This window comes from Pimephales promelas, chromosome 13, assembly GCF_988280905.1.
Source record: "Pimephales promelas chromosome 13, fPimPro1.hap1.1, whole genome shotgun sequence".
NCBI lineage: Eukaryota > Metazoa > Chordata > Actinopteri > Cypriniformes > Leuciscidae > Pimephales > Pimephales promelas.
This window is the reverse complement of record NC_142781.1, coordinates 17,472,925-17,496,737: the sequence shown is the minus strand read 5'-3', so window position 1 is coordinate 17,496,737 and position 23,813 is coordinate 17,472,925. Positions and strand designations below refer to the sequence as shown.

The 23,813-nt window shown below is 34.5% G+C and overlaps 2 protein-coding genes and 1 long non-coding RNA gene across 3 annotated transcripts in view; 1 reads left to right on the top strand and 2 right to left on the bottom strand.

Annotated features, from left to right (window-relative positions):
- Positions 1 to 9,540, bottom strand: part of fndc4a (fibronectin type III domain containing 4a) — a 55,619-nt gene extending 46,079 nt beyond the window's left edge. Inside the window, exon 1 of the mRNA XM_039692397.2 lies at positions 9,328 to 9,540. The gene's annotated coding sequence lies outside the window, so the exon portion shown is untranslated. The remainder of the gene's footprint in view (positions 1 to 9,327) is intronic.
- Positions 1,538 to 6,807, top strand: LOC120493975 (uncharacterized). Its single transcript, XR_005625794.2, has 4 exons — positions 1,538 to 1,895; positions 2,368 to 2,444; positions 3,285 to 3,450; positions 6,243 to 6,807. It is a non-coding gene; the product is annotated as an uncharacterized LOC120493975 (long non-coding RNA).
- Positions 9,541 to 12,056: 2,516 nt separating the features above from the next.
- Positions 12,057 to 23,492, bottom strand: blk (BLK proto-oncogene, Src family tyrosine kinase). The gene is made up of 14 exons (XM_039693423.2): positions 23,254 to 23,492; positions 22,645 to 22,739; positions 22,468 to 22,561; positions 22,172 to 22,208; positions 21,792 to 21,885; positions 21,328 to 21,426; positions 20,438 to 20,541; positions 18,679 to 18,828; positions 18,123 to 18,275; positions 15,749 to 15,928; positions 15,584 to 15,660; positions 13,953 to 14,103; positions 13,509 to 13,640; positions 12,057 to 13,406 (listed from the first exon to the last, which is right to left on the bottom strand). Exons 3-14 carry the CDS (start codon positions 22,558 to 22,560, stop codon positions 13,204 to 13,206), a joined length of 1,473 nt encoding a protein of 490 aa, XP_039549357.2. The 5' UTR covers position 22,561; positions 22,645 to 22,739; positions 23,254 to 23,492; the 3' UTR covers positions 12,057 to 13,203.
- Between the last annotated feature and the right edge of the window lie 321 nt (positions 23,493 to 23,813).

Below are 23,813 nucleotides of genomic sequence, written 5' to 3'. Positions count from 1 at the left end.
GGCTCTCTAGAGCTTTCTAATTGTTTCTGCGAGAGGGAGAGACAGACCATGGTCAATTCCATCAGCAGAAAGGACAGTATTATAGGTCACAGAAACATTAATATTTATGTGAGGATGTTTCTCCTATAGACTGATATTAGTCATCCACTGTCCTGACTCTGCAATAGCTTACGCTCTAGGGATCTGCATTGCTGTGTATATTTAAAAGTCTCTCATTTTAATTGAATTACAAATCAGGAACTTCTCTGTAATATTCTTACTTGACTAAAATTAGTTTATTAGAAAGGAATGAATTGAAAAGGAAACTACAAAAAGAGATCGGACGTGTTGCAAGCCTTATTTGAACCTACATCATCTGCATGAGCACCATTCATGCCTGAATATTTTCTGAGTTTTAAAATAAACATAAAAAGCTGTTCGCAAACCACTCTAATTATCTAATACACTGTAAAAAATGCCTGTGAAATCTACAGTTATTTACTGTAGATGTCACAGTAACAATACTGTAAAAGATTTTTACAGTAGAATATTGTAAAGTTTACAGTACGACCTTAAAAATCACAGTAGTTCAAGCATTACAGTGGAAATCACAGTAGTCAAAGCATTACTGTAAAAAATCACAATACAGCCACTAAAGTACTGTAAATAGTAAAGTAAACTACTGTAATTTTCCCTTTTTTATCATATCTTTCTTTGTAACCCTTGTGTTGTAACTTGTACTCTGATGCACCTGCTGCATGAGCTTTCTATTCCATTATTTATATATATATATATATATATATATATATATATATATAAAGAATTTAAATATCTTTTGTTTGTTTGTATTTGTGACTGTAAATGGGTGTTAACAGGGCATAAACATATTTAATCCTTATCTTAAACTTCTCCAAAGTCTCCCCTAACAATATAGGCTTCATAAATGCATAATTTTTTGAGATATCATATCATCCTCTGATTTGAAATGAAGCACGACCATTGGTTATAAGTTGCAATAGTATTCACACTTTTCTATTAATATTAACATATACATTTAATAAATATATTCTTAATGTTGGTTGTTTTTATCTTTTAGCTTAACGTTATATACTTCAATATTAATAACATTTGATTAATCATGAGTTTTGAATTTGAGCCAAAACTCTCAAGCTTTCTAAGTATGTTTTGATTAATGTATCTATTCAGAATGAAGAAACCTTTTTATTATGTGTAGGTTATGTCATGTGCATTACTTTCCAAAATTGGGGCTGCCTGGTTAACTCATAAGTACGTAACATGGGATTTTTATTTTACAAAAATCAGTGTTATATATATATATATTTTTTTTTTTCGAAAGCAGGAGAGATAAATGTGCAAGTTTCCAGAGCTGTTTCTGAGCTGCAAGGCGAAATCAAAACGCCGTCAGAGTGGGCGGGGTTTAGGCAGTCAAAGCTAGAGTCTGTTAGAAAAAAGCGCGAAAGAAGCATTTGAATTTCTGTTTCGTCGTCAGTGACAGAAAAGCTATAAGTTAATAGTCGAATTTACGTTTTTGTAACAGCCTTTAACGTTAAGCTCCGTTAATAAGTATAGTATTATTCAAATGTGCGTTTCTTTATACACGGCTTTGTCTTGTGGTTGTAACGTTATTTATTTTGTTTTCGTCTTTGTGTTGATTTCTTTCACTTTTTGCCTGAGAGGAATTCAGCGAAAACGTTTCCGTGAGAGCGCAAACGGAGACGTTTTTACAGCCTTTAAACGTTATTAGTATTAGTTAGCCAACAGTTTACCTAGTTATCGGTAGCTAGCTAGCCAGGAGAATATTTTTCCCCCACCCGTTGCCTCAGCCGGAGTTTCCATCTTGGGATCGCGGATCCTTCACCAACTGCTAATGGGGATTCGGGACTTCCAGAAAATCAGTAAGTTAAGTAACGTTAACTTTACGTACCATTTTACACCCCCCAACATAATGCAGGTTGACAAGCCTCCAATTGTTCAAGTAAATACAGGCTTGTTTCTGTCAGGTTTATGTTATTGGTGGTTGAGCATTTTTTTCTTTAATAGACCTCACCTCACAATAAATAATAACGTTAAGTTAACTAACATGGTGCTAACGTCTATCTCAATTATTCAATGCTGGGTAACTTAACAGTTAAAGTCACTGGTGTCCAGTGTGTGAACAATATTTTAATTAAGAGAAAATTGATGTAACTTAGAGTGGTAATTGATAAAGTTATTGTGGTAAGTTACTTAGTTTTTTTATGAGTAAACAGGCACAAACCTAAAGAGAAAAAAAAGGCTCATTGCTTTCTTATCAACAATTTTTATAAAGCTTTTTCTATCCTAGTTAGTTACCTTCTTTCGAGTGACTCTTTATCTTTGCTGGCATAGGAGACTAACGGTACCACTCCCTCAGATGTAGAGGCCCAGCTGTCTCCTCCCTATCACTCCAAGGATTATCATGCTTGGTAAGTTTCACGTTCACTGTTAACAAATCCTTAATGTATAACTTTATGCACAAGCAAAGCAACATTTCTGGAAAACACTCGTGAATGCAATGAGTTTGTGTCGTGCCATTCTCTGCACTAGTCAGCAATCACTTCAAAAACTAAAGTTATGTGGAGTAAGTTACTCTCTTATTTTTAGTAGCCACCTATAATGTCGTGATTACTATTTCAGATTGCTTGCTATGCCTGTATCACTCATTGTTTTTCTATCACCAAACCAGTAACTGCTATTTAAAGGATTAGTTCACCTCAAAATGAAAGTTTCCGAATAATTTACAAGATATCCATGTTTTTCTTTCCTTCCTCAATGAAAGAGAAATTACATTTTTGTAGGAAAACATTTCTAGATTTTTCTTTGAATAATGGGCTCCAGTAGTCCAACAATTATAGATAAAAAGTATATAAATTATAATTTTTTTTTCAGAAAATGACTGATCATTTCGCTAGATAAGACAATAATCCTCAGCTGGGAACCTGTATAGTGCGTTGAAGTACTTCAAAGACCTTTGAAACTGCATTCATTTGGACTTTAAAACGTTGTTTACAATTGAAGCCTTAATTTCTAAACTTAATTTCTCTTCCACTGAGGAAAGAAAGACATGGATATCTTGGATGGCATTAGGGTAAGTAAATTATTAGGAGATTTTCATTTTGAGGTGAACTAATCAATCCTTTAATCCACTGCTTCAAAGATATGTATGCTCCCTGCCCTGTTTTTACAATAATTTATGTGGAAAAAATCTTTTATTGAATGTATCGCTATGAAATATAATTTTTGTGATGACTCTTGTCTTTACTAAGGAGAGACTGCAAAAAAATGGATGCTGTCGATCAAGGGGAGGGTCGTAACCCCACCTGGTGCTCACATGGTGGACTTCACCACTGCCTTGGCCGCTCTCTTCGCCTGTTACGTATTCAACCTACAGTATTAGGTGGAAGCCAGCACAACACTGGAGTTTAATCAGAGGTATTTTTATATTAAATAATTTGACTGCAATGTAAAAGCACATTGACAATTGAAAAGCTGTTCAAAATCATCTTCTCCCTTTAAAATGTTATGTAATAGGTAGGGCCCTATGAAATCCATTTTATTTTTTCCCAAATTCCGTTTTATTTTTTCCCAAATTTCGTTTTTTCCGTTTTAATTTTAGGGAATTAGGTTTTTTTTTACCCTTGACTGTTAATTTAGTTGTAAAAAATAGTATGCTTTTAAAGTTAATGATAAAAATGTATTAAAAAAATAAAAATAAATTAGGAATGACCTTAAATTTATTGAGGTAATACAGACAATTACTCAGTAGCCTTTTCAGGACAAATACTGCATGATGCAACATAACACTGCACTCTTCAAGTAACAACAAAATATGGTTATGAGCTTTAAACTGTCCAGTAATATAAATTATATTAGGTTATAAGTTTAAATAAAGTCACACTCGGTCTCTCATGGAGTTCGCTTCGCCTTTGTCCAGTCCGGCGCCTCAGACAGACGTGGTGTGCACGTCGTGTGTGTGTGTGTGTGTGTATGTGTGAGAGACGCGTGAGTGAGAGAGAGACGGAGGGAGAGCGGGGAAATACAACTGAATGAATACGCTGCGTGTTTTAAATAGTGTTAAAAACCGAAACGCAGTATGTGGCGGCGAATTAAGTGTGGGAAACACTGCATAAATCACGTGCGAACTGCTCGGCACAGACGGCTTATAGCGTTGAGTTTCTTAACTTTTAGTCGACGAATGGAGAGCCGCTTCGCCATGCTTTCATTGTTTTGATTTCGTCATTGGAGCTGAAATGACGGGTTGGGGGGTTGAGTCGCCCAGATTTGCTTCCCCCGGTCTGTATTTTCACCAGACATACGTTCTTCTCCCACACAAAAACAGAATTTCAAACCAAATATGTAAAAATCCACGAAATTCCGCGTTAACACTAGATTCAGCGTTAATTGGCCAATTGTAAAGTTACAACTCACCCCAATGGCATCCAAGATATCCATCTCTTTCTTTCTTCAGTGGAAAAGAATTTAAAGGGGAACTCCGGCGTAAAATGAACCGTTGGTCTAATAACACATTTTTACCTAGTCAGCCGTTCTCTGATATTTGTTTTCATGATAATCGAATGTAAAGAGTTTTATCTCTAAAAACTGTTTAGATTATAACGCTAGTATATGGGGACATATAATAAGTTAGATCTATCGCTAGTTAATACCACTAACAAGGCTCAAAATAGCCCCACACTAACACCAAACGGCATTCGTGGTTCGACTTGTCGAGACTGTTTTCCCAAGATGGCTCCTGCCTGTATACGCGAAGTGGACTGTCTTGATAAAATATCTTCTTATTATACTGTCTGTACACTTACAAAGTTCTCAATGCTTCGTTTTGGATGTAGGGACCCTCATTATGTTACTATGTTAGTGTGGGGCTATTTTGAGCCTTGTTAGTGGTATTAACTAGCGATTTCTTTTTACTTAGTCAATGCCCCCATATACTAGCGTTATACACTAAACAGTTTTTAGAGATAAAACACTTTACATTCGATTATCATAAAAACAAATCTCAGAGAATGGTCGACTAGGTACCAATATGTTATTAGACCAAAGGTTCATTTTGCACTGGAGTTCTCCTTTAAGAACTAATTTCTCCTTTAAGAACGAAATTAAGCAGTCAATCAAGTTTACATGATTTACTAGATGGATTTCCACTATAATCAACAATTATACAAGACACATGACAAATGTAAACATATAAAAGAAAAAAAGAAAAAACTTTATATCTTTCGCCGCCAGGGTGCCGCCATTGCGCAGTATTCTAACATGTGACGTAACGGGGTTGGTTGGCTTTAGTTAATAGGCTTTGGGCAGTGAATATCCCAACATCAAACTGTTTACGCCACAGTGTTTTAACCACGGACGACTAATGTTAGGTACAGTTATTAGACAAAAAGACAATGTCTAATGTTATGTTGACAATCTGCACTGTGTTCACGTGTTCAAACATTGTTCACGATGTCTGCCATCATATTCCCGTCTCGTCAACACCATGTAAGTTACGTTGCTATGTAGAACAGCCAGTGGTGGTTTGGGGCGAAGAGCGGGTTTGCAATGCTAACAGGTGTCAGTATGGCTGTTGAATTGCGATGCCCACTGTGTCAGAGTCCATCTGCTTTCAAAAGGTTGATCTTGACCATGCGTGGTCAATTCTGCATCACTGGCACGCACGTTTACCATGCTATACCATCTATACTAGTTAAAACTCATAAATAACTACAAATAACTAATGTTAGGGTAATCTGTTATGTTTTGTTGCGTGTTTCTTAAAATATATATATATATATATATATATATCTGCCGATATATAGGAATATCGGATTTTAAAACCAACAAATATTTGTATCGGTATCGGCCTTCAAAATCCTTTATCAGTCGGGCTCTAGTTAAAATAACTGATCTTTCACGAGACGTCTGAATCGGTGTATAACAAATTGGTAACACTTTACAATATGGTTCCATTTATTAAACTCTAGTTAACTACATTAGTTAACATTAACTATTAATAAACTGCACTTCTACAGCATTTATTAACCTTTCTAAATGTTAATTTCACCATTTACTAGTAGCCTAAATTATTTAAATAAGTTGTATTTGTTAAAGGAACACTCCACTTTTGTTTTTTATTGGCTCTACAACTCTCCCAGAGTTAAACAGTTGAGTTTTACCGTTTTCGAAACCATTCAGTCGATTTAATGTGTTTTCTTCTTTAATTTCAGGGCTCCAAATAGGATTCTCTGTCTCCAAGGTCAAGGCATGCAAGAGGCCACAGACCTTTGCCAAGTGGCAGGGGAAGTTTATTTTCCTTTCTGTTTTAAATGTTCATGCAAATGTTAAATATATATTTTTTTAATGTTCAATGTTTTATTTTATTTCAATATTGCCATAATGTTATTTATTGCTCTTTAGAATGGGGTAATCAGTTATTTGCACAACTTCAAAGTAGTTAAATTTTTTGACTGTATTGTATCAATTTGCATTATTGTTCCATTATAGCAACTAGTCATACGGAACTAGTGAATGAACTAGTAACAGTTTGCTCTGTAACTTTACAAATCTTGTAATGAAATAGGCTCGTTGTATCAATTTGTATTAGCCTATTGTTTCGTCATAGCAACCTGTCATACAGAACTATTGAATGAACTAATAACAATTTGCTCTGTAACTTTAAAAAAACGTTTTGTAAAATTTTCTTCAGTCGTAAATTAAAGGAACACGACAACTTGTTGGGACTTTAGCATATTCACTGTATCCCCCAGAGTTAGATATATATCGTGCATGCTGTAACTCTGTCTGACACACCCACCGCTAGCCTAGCTTAGCACAAAGACTGGGTCTAAATGGCTCCAACTAGCATACTAATCCCAATAAGTGACAAAATAATGCAAACATTTTCCTATTTACATGTTGTGATTTGTATAGTCACAGAGTGTACAAAAAACAAGGTCATATGTGACACAGCCATCTTTACCGTATAAATATTGGGAACTATATATTCTCAGAAGGCGAAGCACTGCTACTTGGGCGGAGTGATAACCGCAGCACCCGAGACGCGCCATGGAGAGGAGCAGAGAGTTCGTTCAGAGTTGGAATAATAGAGTCAGCAATTACTAGATAGTGAAAGCATAGTTTACAATCATGGGTGTTCGCTGTATTGTAAAGAGCTGCGACAATAAATGGGAGACCAGGTAATGCCATGATGTTTCATAGAATTCCAAACAAAAATGCTGACCTGTGATATTTATTAGTCAGGATGCATTTTTGTTTGGAATTCTTTGAAACATCATGGCATTATGGCATCATGCGGTTATCACTAGCAGTGGTTCGCCTTCTGAGAATATAGTTCCCAATATGCGGTTAAATGATGGCTGTGTCTCATATGACCTTGTTATTTGTACACTCTGATTTATACAAATCACAACATAAATAGGAAAATGTTTGCGTTATTTTGTTACTTATTGGGATTAGTATGCTAGCTGGAGCCATTTACATCCAGTCTTTGTGCTAAGCTATAGGCTAGCGGTGGGTGTGTCAGACAGAGTTACAGCACGCATGGAGATGAAAAAGGTATGTAAGGATTTATCTAACTCTGGGGGATACGGTGAAAAAGCTAAAGTCCCAAAAAGTCAGAGTGTTCCTTTGAATATAGCAACAGTAGAATAAGCATGATAATAGACTCCACGCCATTAGACTATCTAAAGTTAACACTCCGCTGGGTGTTGTGGCCACATTACTTGCATAGAACGTGCATTAACTTTGGATGGTATAATGGCATGTTGTCCAATGTCCATTATCCCTTTGTTGTACCTGTTTTGTCATTTCTGTTCACCAAATCTTTTTAAATAAATAACTGTTAACAATTTTCTTATTGTCTGCAGTTGATTGCAATGTTTTAGAAAAATGGGTGTTTCTTTTAATGATGGCTAATATTAAATGATAGTGATGTAGTATTTAAATTGTACAGTGAGAAACTGAATTTACAGTGCTTAACCGTTATCTACTGTTTATAGTACTGTGTTGCATACAATACATAAAAAACAGTGCTTAACGTTTTTGTATGTAAATTAAATTGAAATTTTCTTCTACAGTAAAACAATCAATGCTGTAAATACAACTAAAATCACAATATTTCAATGTTTTTGATTTCGCAGTGTTTACATAAAATACTGTGAAAAGTACACTACCCTTACTGTAAAACGTATTCACAGTAACTTACTGGCAACGATTAGCCAGTAAGTTACTGTAAATACAACTAAAATCACAGTATTTAATTGTTTTTGAATTCACAGTATAAACATAAAATACTGTAAATGGAAGTACAGTACCCTTACTGTAAAGAGTATTCACAGTAACTTACTGGCTAATCGTTGCCAGTAAGTTACTGTAAATTTTACAGTAAATTTTTTACAGTGTAGATTTCAGATTGAAAGAGAATTTTGTTCAGTGAGGACAAAAATTAGGAGTTATTGTCAAAGATAAGATCATAAATGTGCAAAAAGAAGTGAAATTGTGTCATTTTTTATTTCAAGTTGACTCTGAATTCAAACATATAAAATATAAAAAATTGTATTGAGTTTCAGATCAATATGCAACCGTTCTACACATTGGGGGAAAACCACACCAGAACATCCCTAATGTGGAGGCAAAAATAAGGCAATTTGCAAAATGTGTTATTCAGGAAATAACATGCTACTTTTAAAATGGGAACTTTTGCAAGGCACTGCATTTGGTTTAGTCAGGTTTCTCGAAGGTAAGGACCTGGGCTGGATGCATATTTAGAATGGGACAATAAATCAACATTTTATTCCTCAGTACTTCCTTATTGTTTTGTATTCATTACACTCTCTTCCCACTGAGTATACAGGAAGGAGGGAGTGACTGTGTGAGGAGAATATTTTGGTTTCGATCGGGGTGTGTAAATGAAACGAAGCACAGCAAAGTCAACCAAAGGACAGCGGTTACTCAAACGCATACAAAAGAAAAGACCCCTTTGGATGATGCTGCTACAGCCCCTGTTCATTTGTGTATAACATGTCTGCCCGAATCTTTTGTTGTTGTTGTTTTCAATGGCCTGGACTAGGCTACCCTGTAAGTAATTTAGACAATGTACTGTATAGAGACATGACACAAGAGTATTTCTGTTTGCACTGCAGGGAAGTCAGAGGCCTTAAGTGACTTTATCAGAACAGGCAAAGAATTGTGGAGCAAAAGGTTGACTCAAGTTCACAGGTAGACCAGCTGCACGTGTTTGATACAGAAATAGGAATAGATAGTTCACCTAAAAATGAAAAATGTTATACTCACCCCTCAGTAGTTCCAAAATCGTATGACGTGTTAACGAGCTGATGGCGTTTCAGTACAGTTAAAATTAATGAGGACTGAGCGTTCCAACTTCCAACAAGCTTAAAAAAATATGAAAATGTGTCATAAAGTTGGTCCATGATGCGTTGTAAGTCTTCAGTATGATACATTTGTGTTACATAAGCCTACTGAAGACGAAATCTTGACCATTTCCTCCAGGCTCCACTTCATAAGTTAAAGGAAGGGAGAAGTAACGATGTTTGAATCTTTTCAATGAATCGGTTGATTCATTCCAACACCATTCGTGCAAGAATCGGACTGACTCTGATTCAATAATTCAGTAACCAGTTGTGAAGATTATCATTGAATAACAGTTTATACAATAATAATATAAACCCAGAATATTGTTTAGTTTTTCCAAACACAACTATCTTATATAGCTTATACTTTTTTTTTTGCTTGAAAGCTTTAGTCTCAAATTCGCCTTCGTCTAAAATAAAATAATCGTCTAAAAATGAGAGAGAGAGAAAGAGAGAGAGAGAGAGAGAGAGAGAGAGAGAGAGAGAGAGAGAGAGAGAGAGAGAGAGAGAGAGAGAGAGATTTCTTAAAGAACACATTAGGCATGCCATGGGGTAGCTACATGAGAATATTATTATAGATAATCTATCCTATAGGTGAATGCCGTCTGAGTGGAAGAGGCAATTAAAGAGCAGACTGTTAGTTTTGCCTCAGATAGTGTCAGTATCCAATTAAGAAATTGAGGCTCGCAGTCTGGCAGATGATTTATCAAGCGAGTTTCAAAAGAAAACTGCAGCGTTTGACCAAAGATATAAACGGTGTCGTCAACTAATGTGATCTGGCACATTATCAGAGGAAACAGTCTTCTACAGAGATGTTCAATGCTACAAGTAGGCTAACTCATTCTTGTGCTTGACTACCCCCTGGTGGAAATGTCTGAGACAGATTGAAAGAGGAAACGTGTAGGTGCATCAACTTCATTTTTAACTGGAACTCGTCATCATTTCAAGTTCCAGGCCACCCATCAAAAAGCTGGAACTAAGTATTTTCTGACTGAGGTTATTATAGGCTATCTTTTCTAATTCAGACTTCAAAAACACCCAAAATCCAATAGAAAAGCTGCCTTTACCAGAAAGGTCTGGTAGTTTGAAGGGTATATGTCCAACCTTCAAACGACCAGAGTTATTTTAGCATCATTGAAATACTATTATAGGGTTTTGTCATATTTTGAATTAATATGACTTTATAGGTTTTTGCCTTGTTTTTGATAATTTTTGAGTTTTATTGACTCATGGTTCCAATTTTGTTAATTTTCAACAAAACAAATTTTAGTGTACCTTACATTTGTATGGTTTTAGTTTAAGTTAAGTATAATCACCCACTTTCAAACTTTTTAAATACAATTTTTAAAAACTTGTCAAGCCATTTTTTAATTATTATTATTTTACTACATTAGCCTATCAAAACGTTCAAAGCAGGGTGAAGGGGTTCAGCATACTATAAATGCTGTGTTCTAAATTAAATCATTTGTAACTGATCCTTGCTAAATGACACTGATAGTCAATTGGATTTTACAGTTTTAAAATATTAATAGGCTTTTTTTTTCTTTCTTTTTTTTCAGACAGTTTGCTTCTTCCAGGAGATAACGTGGTGTAAATGGAACCATGAAGAGATATTTTGCAGCTGTTGGAACATGGCCAAACTAGATGTTTGAATCAAAAAGGTGCTCATTGTTTATTTTTCAGAGAAAACCGTCTGTAATCTTTATAATGGGTTGACATTTCTGCAGACAAGCAATTTGTGATGATGCATTAGAATAAGTGGTCTTCCATACGTAAATCACACTGCTTAGTGAGGCCTGGCCAACACAGACAGTTTGCTGACTCCAAGTCTAATCCTCTTATTTGTCTTATTTATATCCTATAGATAATAAAAACACATTTCACAAATCTAATTATGCATCCATCCAATATTGCAGTGAAAAGCTAGATAATGAAGAAAAGTATGACAGACAGTAAAAAAATGCTCTGGATAACGATTGATTACCACAGTTACAGTCAACATAGCCTCGTGACTGAAGAGGAAGTTCATTAATCAGCCTCTGTTAAATATGATCATTCCATCAAAGCAACGCTACTTAATATATGAACAGAGATCAAGTTAGTTTGTCCTGCATCATTAACCTGGACCATTATGCACCTCCCAGAAATATTTTCTTTATCTAGCCACCTTTGATTTTGCATGAATGCTGGGAAAAAGTTCTGCAGCATGTTTGGAATTCCGAGTGCTTTTCGTGAGAGGAATGCTGACTCACTGCTTCCTGTTTCAGCTGCAGACTGGCAGGCAGGAAACCACCGGAGCAGCTCTTGGGTGTTGGTTGCATTCTCGCCGAGTTATCTCTAAACATATAAAAGCCCCAGGGGTGAGTTTAAGGCAGGGAGAAGTTCTGTATGAATGCTGGGCATTTCTCATCTTCATCTGAGCAACCAGAGATTTACACTGTGGAATATAGAGAACCGTGCTCCAAAGATTTTTAAATGAACAGCATGCTATTTAAAATATCAGTTTAGTTTATGATTGCACCTTCTTTTAAGTAAACATTTTGATTTGAATAGCTTTCTAGAACTATTTAGATATTATGTACTATTTTTTCCCCCCACAGGATGAACATATTTCATTATATGATGATCATACTAATGTTATACACTGTTCAGTAGTTTGGAGACAGTGAGATTTTATTTTATTTTGAAAGAAATAAGTACTTTTTTCTCTGCAAGGTTGCATTAAAATGTCCAAAAGTGACAGAAAACACATTTATAATGTATGTTTCCAAACATTTTAAGCAGCATATTAGAATAATTTCTGAAGTATCATGTGACACTGAAGACTGGAGTAATGATGCAGAAAATTCAACTTCATGAATAAATGTAATTTTAAAATATATTAAAATGGAAAACAGTTATTTGAAAATTACTGCTTTTACTGTATATTTGATCAAATGAATACAGCCTTGGTGAACATACTTCACAAACTACTTCACTGTTGTTTAACTCTTTAATCTATTCCTGATTAACGGAACATTCACAGTCTGTTATCAGGAGGAAGTCTTATGATGACTATGTTCATTTTATGGTTTCCTGTAGTCCGTTTATTTAGAACACATCCTAGGCAATGTGCATGGATTGACTGAATTTTCAGAGTTAGATATAAGAAGATCTTGTTTACTGACTGTTAAAAACAAATGAGCCATAATTCAGAAATTTCCAAAAGCTTTATCAGAGAGTTTTATAGCTGAAGTGTGTAATTTCTCTGACACTAGCATCACCAAATATAATTGCATAAATAGACACTCACCCTGTCTTCGAAATGATTGGATAAACAGATATAGCTCTGCCACAATCTCACGCCATTGGTTAAGCTAGGAAGTGTTGGGCTTAAACAAACCACTGAGTTGAATCAAACAAATTATTTAGTTGTTTATATATTAAGTTGTGATAGAGGGCACATGAATTAAAAAAAAAAGATGTGCATGGATAAATCATTTATAATAAATAACGCAATATTCAAAAAAAAAAAAAAAAAAAAAAGATTTGTCCATTTTGATTTCATGGTGACTTAAAAAAAATACCATAAGACAAAAAAAAAAATCGTAGAAGTTCACTAAACCTTGACAACAGTGACTGTAAGTGTAAAAAAAACTTTTACAGATATACAACGACGCAATCTTGTTGCTCTAGTATTTCCCCATAATCCATTGTTTGGTTCGGTGTTTAGTCCATGTTTTCATTCCTTTCAGGTGTACCCTTTTTTTCTTTTATCCTCTTTTCAGTTCATCTATTCATTCATATTTCAGAATTGAGGCTATGGTTGCATCTCGTACTGGCCCTCAGTAGCAATGAAAAAGTCATTGAGTGTGTCCTGTAGGTGGTCAAAAGTGGGCCTTTCCTCAGGCCTTTCCTTCCAACAATTCAGCATGATGTCATAGAGCTCTTCTGGACATCCATCAGGACACGGCATTCTGTAGCTCTTGTCAAGGTTACGGATCACCTCCGGATTCGTCATACCTGAAATTGTGAGGAAAGCACAGCCAGATTGTTAAAAGTCTACCCATCTATCCAACACAGTTTTGAATGGGAAGCGAACCCCAAGAGAGAAAAACCCATTACCTGGATACGGCACTCTGCCATATGTGACAATCTCTGTCAAAAGAACTCCAAAGGACCAGACGTCTGACTTGATGGTGAAAGTACCAAAGTTGATGGCCTCTGGGGCCGTCCACTTAATAGGGAACTTTGCACCTGATCGGTAAATTAGACACATCGACAGGCGACAATAAGCCTTTCATAAATGTGATGCATGCATGGAAAACTTACTCATAATTTGATGGAATCAGATGGAATCAAATGCACTAAGACAAAAAATTCTGCCTTGAAGTGGTGGAAAATCTCAACATGGAAAGGTGCTATTTTTGAACGTCAGTAGCTCGAACACAACCTTAAAATGTCAGATATGTAAGTTTATCGTAAATCAAATGTCAACTTTGACTGGTGCCAATTAATTTGTTACAGTGGAAAAAGCACTGCATTGTGGGAATAAACTAGTGAACTGACCTTCTTGTGCAGTGTATTCAGTTTCTATGATCCTGGCAAGGCCAAAGTCTGCTATTTTACAGTGCAGGGTCTCAGAGACGAGAATATTAGCGGCACGCAGATCTCTGTGAATGTAGTTTTTTCTCTCGATGTAAGCCATGCCTTCTGAAATCTGTAACAAAAAAAAAAAAAAAAAAAAAGAGTTAAGTGGATAACATTATTGTTACAATCATCATTACCAGTAATTTTGTTTTTATTTTTTTATATTAGGTTAAATATAATATAGGCTATACTGTATGTGGGATTGTCGTTCATTTGGTTCATTTATAAGGTCAAAACACAATTACACAACCAGATGCTAATTTAATAGCTACTTAGCTATTAACTAAAAGTTAGTGTAAGTTGAAATGACTTAAATGTCCAAGTTGATAGTAATTCAAGCAGCTTTGCAGTATACGTAGGATTTAGGTTGAATTCAGATACTAATTACTAATATACAAATTCTATAAGTTTTGAACTCAAAATGATCCTTAAAGTAGCTTTGCTTTGCGAACATATACATAAAGCATTTGCATTTAATATATCATTGCAACACAGACCACGAAAAACCGACAGCATCAAGACAGTGGTCTCTAACAGGAAGTTGCTTTTGCATAGAGAGCGAGATCATAGTCATGCATGGTGGGGCTTCAGGTCGGTGGAAAAATTTACGTAATATCCTGCCCAGAAGATATTAATCTAAATTTGTGGCGGTTGTTAGAAGTGTTCAGATCTAAAAATGTTTAGACCACGTGTCAACAAAACCAAAGACCATTTCCTCTACATGTCCCTGAGAGTGCATAACAGTACTTAAAATAGTTACAAAAGTTGGAAACCATGTACAGTAGGTGTGCAGATTTCAAATGTGTCCTGTTCCATAAAGTTTCAAATCTACAGTAGTGGCCGAAACTGATTTCCAGAGGGGATCTTTATTTTTAAACGACCCTGCAAGTTTAAATAAACCATCAAAATATGAAGAATTTATGAATTTTTTTACTGGGCAGCATTTTTTTTTTCCTGCACCTTTATTTATAGTACATTTTGGTAACTTATGTCAAATCATGGGTTTGTTTTCCATGCATGCATCTCTGTTCTACATCACATTTATTAAAGTCTTATTGACGCCTGTCAATGCGTTTTTTATTAAACTATCAAAATATGAGGAATATATATATATATATATATATATATATATATATATATATATATATGCTGCATTTACAAAGTATTTCTCTAAAAAAAAACAATTTTGGGGAAAAATAGACAAACTACAGCTACAGATTTATTTATAATTTATTCATCTACAATATTTCCAGTTCTTAATATTTCATTGCTTCTCTATTGTTTTTGCATTCATAATTTCTTAGTAAGACAGCCTGGCCAAAAATGATGTCTGCACATATTGCCATATTTCATTGTGTAATTATCTCAAATTAAACAATTAACTTTAAGAACAACCACGCAATATGCTTAAAAAATCATTAACATTTTTTTAATAATATTTTTCCTAGACCAGAGATTTTTTTTGGACACAGTGCAAGAGAAATATCAATTAATTGCTACCAAGCAATGAAGACAATCAAGAGAAATCATACAAATGTAATTATTCTTACTTGAGCAGACATATCAATCAGCTTGGGAAGTTTTAATTTATGGCCGTCATCTGTCTTCAGAAAGTCTAACAAGCTTCCTGGAATAAGACAAGAACAATTGTATGGTTTGGACAGTCACAACATAATTTAATAATAATAAAAATAATAATGTTGTGTTAATACTACCATTAGCCATGTATTCTGTGACAATGAGTATGGGCTCCTTGGTCACTACAGCGTGCAGTTTGACCAGTCTCTCGTGCTGGAGCTGCTTCATCAGATTCGCCTCCTGTAGGAAGGCCTCTGGCTCCATGGTGCCTTCCTTCATAGTTTTGATGGCGACTTTCTGGTTGTTTTTGTAAAACCCTACAAACAAGAGCCACAGGCAAACGCAGGTTTATTAAATAACTTGCGAAGAAAACCACATCGATCTACGGCAGGCCAATAAACAATTTTCATGACAGATAATACTACATATGGTTCGATTCTTGAGAAAGGGCCTAGAATTAATAATTCATTATCAGATATGCTGTATAATAATTATTAGAATCTGTAAACATACCTAAAAAAAAAAAAGATAAATTTACTTGAGAAACACAATTGTCAAAGATATTAAAGAGAAAGTTCACTCAAAAATGAAAATTGTGTCATCAATTACTACACTCATGTTGTTCCAAACCTGTATGAGTTTCTTTCTTCTGCTGAACACAAAAGAAGATCATTTGAAGAATGTTTGTAACCAAACAGTTTCTGGACCCCATTCACTTCCATAGTATGAAAAAAAAAAATATATATATATATATATATATATATATATATATATATATATATAATGGAAGTCAATGGGGTCCAGAAACGGTTTGGTTACAAACATTTTTATGACTTTTCTTTTTGATGAAAAGTCATCAAAATATTTTATTTTGTGTTCAGCAGAAGAAAGAAACTCATTTAGATTTAGAACAACTTGAGGATGAGTAAATTATGTCACAGTTTTCATTTTTGGGTAAACTAATGCTTATTCTGAGAATATATCCTACATTTATTTTTCTCACCCAGTTTTCAATCAGTTTGTTCTTGTTTTGGGCACAAACCCCACTAAATATTGTAACATAAATTAAAAAGAAAAATAGAAAAATTAAAAAAAATAAATAACACAAAAAAAAAGATATATTGTATGAAAACAAATATTATGTCAAATAAAGGTATAATAACGTTTAAAGAATTAAAGAAAGATTAAAAGAAAATTCACGTTTTGAAGATTTGCAGAAGCACATACAGAGAAAATTGGGCCAGAGGTTTTTGAGACTTCTGATTAATGTTGACCCTGGTGGTCAAAGTCAAAGCCCCAGTGAGGTAGAAATAATTTATCATTTGTGTGGCAAAAATATCACACAAAGCCACATGACACACAAACACGTGTCCTTGAACAAACAAGTTCAAGGCCAGTATAATTACAATTTTACTCTGAAGGGAGGATTTAATTTTGTGAATTAAATTTTGTGTTAAATTTAGTGTCTGAATAACTTAAGTCTTTAATTAAATTGTGAAAAATGTATATTTGAAGAGTTCAGATGCAAAAGCCTCTAAGTGCCATTTGAAATTTTCTTCTAAAATTATAATTTTTATCAAGCTTGTATATTTAAGTTCAGTAATTTCACTTAAATGGCAATGAAGATTACCTATTAATTGTTATTTAAGTGAAATTACTGAACTTAAATACACAAGCTTGATAAAAATGGTCATTCTAGAACAAAATTTCAAATGGCACTTAGAGGCTTTTGCATCTGAACTCTTCATTTGGTCATTTTAAGATGCATACTTTTCTGATGTCAGAATACTAAAAAGAGAATCGACTCCCACTTTAGATTACATCTGAATTAACTTTTAAATCAAAATAACATGACTCTACATATTTGGGTAGTTCTCCAGAGCAAAAATTCATGTCTTCCAAATGTTGTAAAGTACCAGATTTGTTTTTTAGTTGACTACCAGGGTGTTGTGCGACCAAATTTTCTAAGTTATTCCGGTTACACTTTATTTTAAGGTGCTTGTAATAAGCAGGAATTAACAGTTAATAAGACACTTATGGGACCTTATAAGACACATATAAGATGCATATAAGCATTAACTACTTCATATAAGGGTTAATTAAAGCACAAGACGAACCCGGAGAGGCAACTGAGCGGCCCTGGAGTGGTCATAACCCAGCTGGACCCCAAGGGATGGAGTCTACTATACTCACCCTGGCTATAACTGTCATGAAGCTCGTCAGCGGCACGATTGAGTACAGAGGGAAAAGTGAAACAAAGCGTCCTCAAGTTATATGAAGTAGTTAATGCTTATATGCATCTTATATGCATCTTATAAGGTCTTATAAGTGTCTTATTAACTGTTAATTACTGCTTATTACAAGCACCTTAAAATAAAGTGTTACCGTTATTCCTTTATAATAATCAATGTAATCTTTGTCTTATAGGAACCATGTGCTTGCAGAGGGAAGGATAAGGATTTTTTTACCCAAAAGCAACATTGCGTAACTGAACTTTCTTCTGCTTCTTACCCATCCACACTTCTCCAAACTGGCCAGCACCAAGTTTATTCACCATCTTCAGAGTATCTCTAGGAATCTCCCACTCATCTTGAGCCCAGGGTCTCTGAGGGTCAGCGGTTTTACAGGGACTCCCCAGCTTCTGGCACAAACCATCCGCTGACCCTATAGGTTCAATAAAGAAGTTTGGGAAAAGAACAATAATGTTCAGAGGAGAGTCACTAACTATCAAATTGAAGCCAAGACTAGCATCTACTTATCTGACAGAAATCAAACCATGCTTACTGATTTTGTCTGGAAAAAAAAAAAAAAAACACAAGACATGCACAAACCAGAATGTAGAATTTTTTTTTTAGTTAGGCTACTTGTAAACAGTTCTATAAAAAGACACAACAAACCAAAATGGGGCAAGATTGTGGACTACGAGCTGAGACTGAAGCTGACCTATTTATCTGGTGGTTAAAGCAACCGTTTGTCACATTTTCAAAGCTACAACCACAGAAAGCATACAGTGGAAGAATCCGAAAGGGTCCTTGGTACAGCAACAACCTTTGCTCAGAGTACTTACTGGAGTAATACTTCACTAGATCTTGAAGAGAAGAAAAGGTTATGGAGGGAGAGATGTAGTAGCCACCATTATCAAGGCCTCGGATCTTATAGTGCTTGACAACATCACATTGCTCCGGGGTGGAGTCTCTTATAGACAGAGAGAAAGCACCTGCGGAGGATCATTCAGAAACAGCAGTCAAATAATGCGGCTGATCATTACGCCGTGCTTATTTTTATAAAGATCACCTTCACAGCCAGCCAAAATCTACTCAAAAATGTGATTTTAAGGCACTAAAATAGCATAAAATTTGAATTAGGGTCAATCTGATTTCACCAAGTACAACATGTTCCTTGATTCAGAATCATGTCTTACAAAATCAAGGTGACTGATCTGACAGGTTATCACTGAAATGAGTGTCCTAACACCTGTTGAACTAGACTCTGTTAAAAGCTAAAAAATAATCAGAGAAGTAAACTTTATGTGAACTTTCAGAAACTGATCGTTCTGAATGTTCAGGATTTCTCACATCAGGGTTCCTGACGTGTCTTTGGAGGGTTGAAGAAAATAAAATTGCAGACATTTGCTTATAGCACCTTAAAAAAAGAGCTTATATAAAAAAAACAAAAAAAAAAAACAGATGTTTTAATGCATTTTCTGTATGTCTTCAAGTAAAGTGTCGTACTGTTCAAAATGTTTTTGTGTGTGTAAAATAAATGAATACTTTTATTCAGCAAATGGCCAATAAATTGATCAAAAGTGATGGTTAAAACGCTTATAAAGTTAAAAAAGTTTTACACTTTTTCTATTCTATTCTATTTTTCTATTCACCAAATAATCCTGAAATAATTTATCACAGTTTCCATAAAAATATCAAGCATTAAAACATGCTGTTTTCAACATTGATGATAATATAATATTACTGAAATTTAATTTTTATTTGTTTGTTTATTTATTTTGTTCATTTTAATCAAAGAAATATAGCCTTGGTGAGCTTCTTTTAAAAGCATCAAAAAATCCTACCAAAAAGATTTACCCAAACTTTTGAACGATAGTATATCCAGCATATATAAACATAACCTAAACAAATTTATTGAGTGTCATTGTTTCATGCTTATGGACCACACCAAATTATGCATTACAAGTTTACTCAGAAAAGCTTCAAAATCGAACTATATCTGCATACAAACAAGCAAATTCCAGTGAAGAAGTAGTTTCTGCACTTCCCCCTGCTTCACAAGTACTCAAATAAAACAAGAAAGGATATTGACATCTTCCATCAAGCTCTGAGCAAAAGCAGATATCAGTACATAGTTTGACATTCATTTCCTCTTTCTGCTCTTTGCATGATGTGAACTTAAAAAAGAGCAGCAGATGAAAAATTCAGGCATGCAGCCATGCACACATTATCAATGAAAAACTGAATCAACTTTTGAGGCTGTGAATCCAGTGCTCCTTCAAATATGAACAGTTTGACTTGTCTGAGGTGAAAACAAAAACCTTGTCAACCGAAAATACAGTAATATTATATTATACTAATAGATTGAAGTGTTGTCTTTCGTATTTCTTTTTTTACGGTAGAAATTTAACTAATGCCATACGCAGTTCTTGCTGCACTACATTTTGCCTAAAGTTAATAGTGAAATAATCAATGGAAATTGTTGGAAATGTTGTGCACTTTTGTTATTGGTCCTCCTAAGTAGTGAAATGTTGATGTGATTATTCAGTGATTATGTGAAAAAAAATATTGAAGGGACACTGAAGGTTATTGGCATCTGACCTTTGGTTGTTTCACTTTCTCGCACAAGAAATGCACCAGGTTTGTTTCCTGGCGCCAACAGAAGACGCTCTGTGTCTCTGCGACTCATGTCTTTGAAAAACCATCTGGAACAGAAAACAGAACCAATTATACAATAGTTAGCTCTGAGTGACATTCCAAGAATCCTGATATTATTATGAACAGTATAGCAGTGGGATGGATTTGGTGAGTCCCAGCTAACAGCTCCACCGTTTGGGGTGAGTCTGGGATTTCAATATTTGGGGGCTCAGACCCCAATGAGGGTATGATAAAACATACATTTTTATATATATTGTTTCTGAGGCGATCACAAATTTATGTACAGATTATGAAGCTAATCACAAATTGTTTTGGGGGACAGGGAAGAAATTTAGAGGGGCCGAAGCCCATCTTAAAGTGGCCAAGTGACGTCCTTGCCAATGTTTCCATTAATTCAATGAAACCGTTGAAAACGTTTTTTTTTTTGTTTGTTTTTTTTCTGAATGTTCCTTGACAGTTCAAAACAGTTTTTTTTTTTTATATTTTAAAAGCTTTTTCTAGGCTGTACGAATGTTAAGGGAACATTTAAAAAAAACTTTATACGAACATACAACTAAAACTTTTCAGGAAAAAATATGCTCCATGAACCATGTATTAACAATGTTTTTATTGAAGAGCCGATAACTTTGACCGAATGTTCTATTAACATTAGCCTACTGGAAGAAGGTTTGTTCATAACTTTGAGAAAACCTTGCCAGAACGTAACTCAAAGTTCAGAGAACGCTCCCTGTTAGTTTGGCTACGGATGAAATACAGCAGTGCTGATATTCACAACAACAGACAACACTTTATATTGCTTAAATATACAGTATGTATGATATGAATTTGCCTACCTCTCCACCTCCAATGTTTGTGCTCTTGCCACGAATGAACTTGGAATATATCCCTCGTAACCTGTGGCCAAGGACTTCGCCAACCACCATTCACCAGTCCTAAAAAAAACATGGGACAATTAGTTACTTGTAATCACTTGGCTATTTAAACTTGTCTTTTGACTTATGTGTGTGTGTTTGTGTGTATTATTTTACCTGACGTTTAGCATTTATCAATTTAAACAATTAATACAAATATAATTCACCTGAAACAACGTGCAAAAAAAAAATGTGAGCAAAATGGATTGATGGATTTGCCCACCAACACTTCATTAAGTTCACAAAGTTTGAACCAATTTTAGTCTTTGGATTTATGCACAAATAAGTATCTGATTCTTTAAGTGGAGATCTTCTCTTATTATAAAACATTAGAATCTGAATTTAATTTTATTATTACCAAAAGAGTATCCATATTGTTTACTCACTCATTAATAATCTTGAGTCTGTCCCCTTTTTTAAATTGAAGATCAGTATCACTAGCAGGCTGGAAGTCATGTTGAGCAATAACAATGTCTTCATCTGAAAAGAAATTTGAATCTGTTAAAATATGCAATTCAAATAAACACATAATAAATCTCTTCCATCTGTAACATTTCCTTCTATGGCATAACGTGTGAACCACTACATGTAATGACAGCTTCTGGCTTTTAAAATTGTATTTAATAGTTTGAACACAAGATATGCGCCCAGCAGCATTATGTCTATGATGTGTTCAAAATTATTTTGAATCAATGAATAATCAGTGTTCAAAAATACTAATAGACTTTGATGCCATATTCCACAACAACAAATTAATATGTATTACCTTGAGTGTTGCTTTGCTTCCTGTGATCTCTTGACAACTGTAAATCAAATTATTCATTTGCTTATTTTCTAAGATGTATTTAAAAAGATAACATGTAATAGAAATATACACATTTGAGCATAATATAAACTAAACATAATATAGCAATATAACACAGATCGAATCAGCACTCATCAAGAGTAAAAGCAAAGGACTAAACAGAAAGTTGACATTTTTCACTGTAAAGCTCAAAGGTAAAGGTAAAGCTCAAAGAGTAAAATCCAGCTTATCATTTTTTTTAAGAAAGCAATACTTACATGAGATGCGTTGGAATGTGAGGAATTATGATGTTCATGCCCTTTACTCTTTGAGTCTTTGCCATGTTTCTGGTCACTACAAGCACAACCCATCCTTAAGATAAAATGTAATCATCTCCTTAATCACTGTTCATTGAACTTGATTTAAACTAATCGATTTGTTAATTGCAAACACACCTCTATTCACCGCAGTCAGTCTCTGCAGTTCTCTACTCGAGGTTCAGTAATACTCCACAATAAATCCAGAAAGGTCCAGAAAAGCATCATGGGTGCTGAAGAGAAGAGGAAAACATTTGATCAAACTTATAATGATATCACCAGTTTGGTGGTTTAGTCTTTAAAACACCTAACCAGTATGTTTTCATTAGTATACATAAATCGTGAAATATTGTGAAATCGTGAAATCATGTGAAATATTACATAAAGAGTGACTGCTTACTTGTGATATGAAAACAGATTTCACAAACTACTGAAAAAGTTAGATTTTTGTGTGTGTGTGTTTACCATGTTTAACAGCTTAAACTACGTAAATCAAATTGAATACGATATGATGTTGATGGTTTGCAGATAATTGGAGGTCATTAAAAATAATTATGGTCACTGGATACAATCATCCTCATATATTATATATCAAATTAAACAATACTTGAATGTCAAAGCATGAACATATTTTCAAAAACAGTTAATAAAGAAAGAAAATGTTACAACTAATATGGTCAAAGCGACATCTAAAAGTAAAATATAAATTTAAAGTAGAAAATGCATAGTTTGTTTGTATATACTTACATTTTTGTGGCCTGTGATAAATTTAATAATCCAACTTTAGATTCTTCATTTCTGAACTAAATCAAGAGTGTTTCTCTCTTTCAGACACATACAAAAACATACTCAGTCAGACCATCTAGCACACACACGCACATACACACATACACAGACAATCTGCATTTGAGGCCCCGAGAGATCACATTAGTTGAAAGAGATAAATAGAGATCAGTAGTTGTGTTTATTTAGCTTTTTCCCCTCCCTCCCTTTCCTCTGTCAATTCACAAACCGTAAATGCCTCCGCATGCATATGATGAGCATGTGATGTCAGACATTAAAGCTGCAGACAACAACATAATTTACATCCTCATTTTCAGTAACTGTTTAACTCAGAAAGACTTTAGACAAATTCATGAAATGAGTATTACGCTATGCTATTTGTAAGGAAGTCTGAGGATTTCTTAGAAATACAGAAATAGCAGTTCCGAATGCGAACATAATAAACGCTTTTAAAGAAATTAAGCTTTCTTTGAAAACCATTTAAATGGATTTGGAAAGCCGTGTTTTCTGTTTTAAAGGCATCT

Excerpts from the sequence above, each read along its gene's own strand:
- blk (XM_039693423.2), bottom strand. The coding sequence starts at position 22,560 with ATGGGTTGTGCTTGTAGTGACCAGAAACATGGCAAAGACTCAAAGAGT. Across the intron at positions 21,886-22,171 it reads GAAGCAAAGCAACACTCAAG|ATGAAGACATTGTTATTGCT; the intron begins GTAATACATATT and ends ATTTCTTTTCAG. Across the intron at positions 14,104-15,583 it reads TGATTGATATGTCTGCTCAA|ATTTCAGAAGGCATGGCTTA; the intron begins GTAAGAATAATT and ends TTTTTGTTACAG.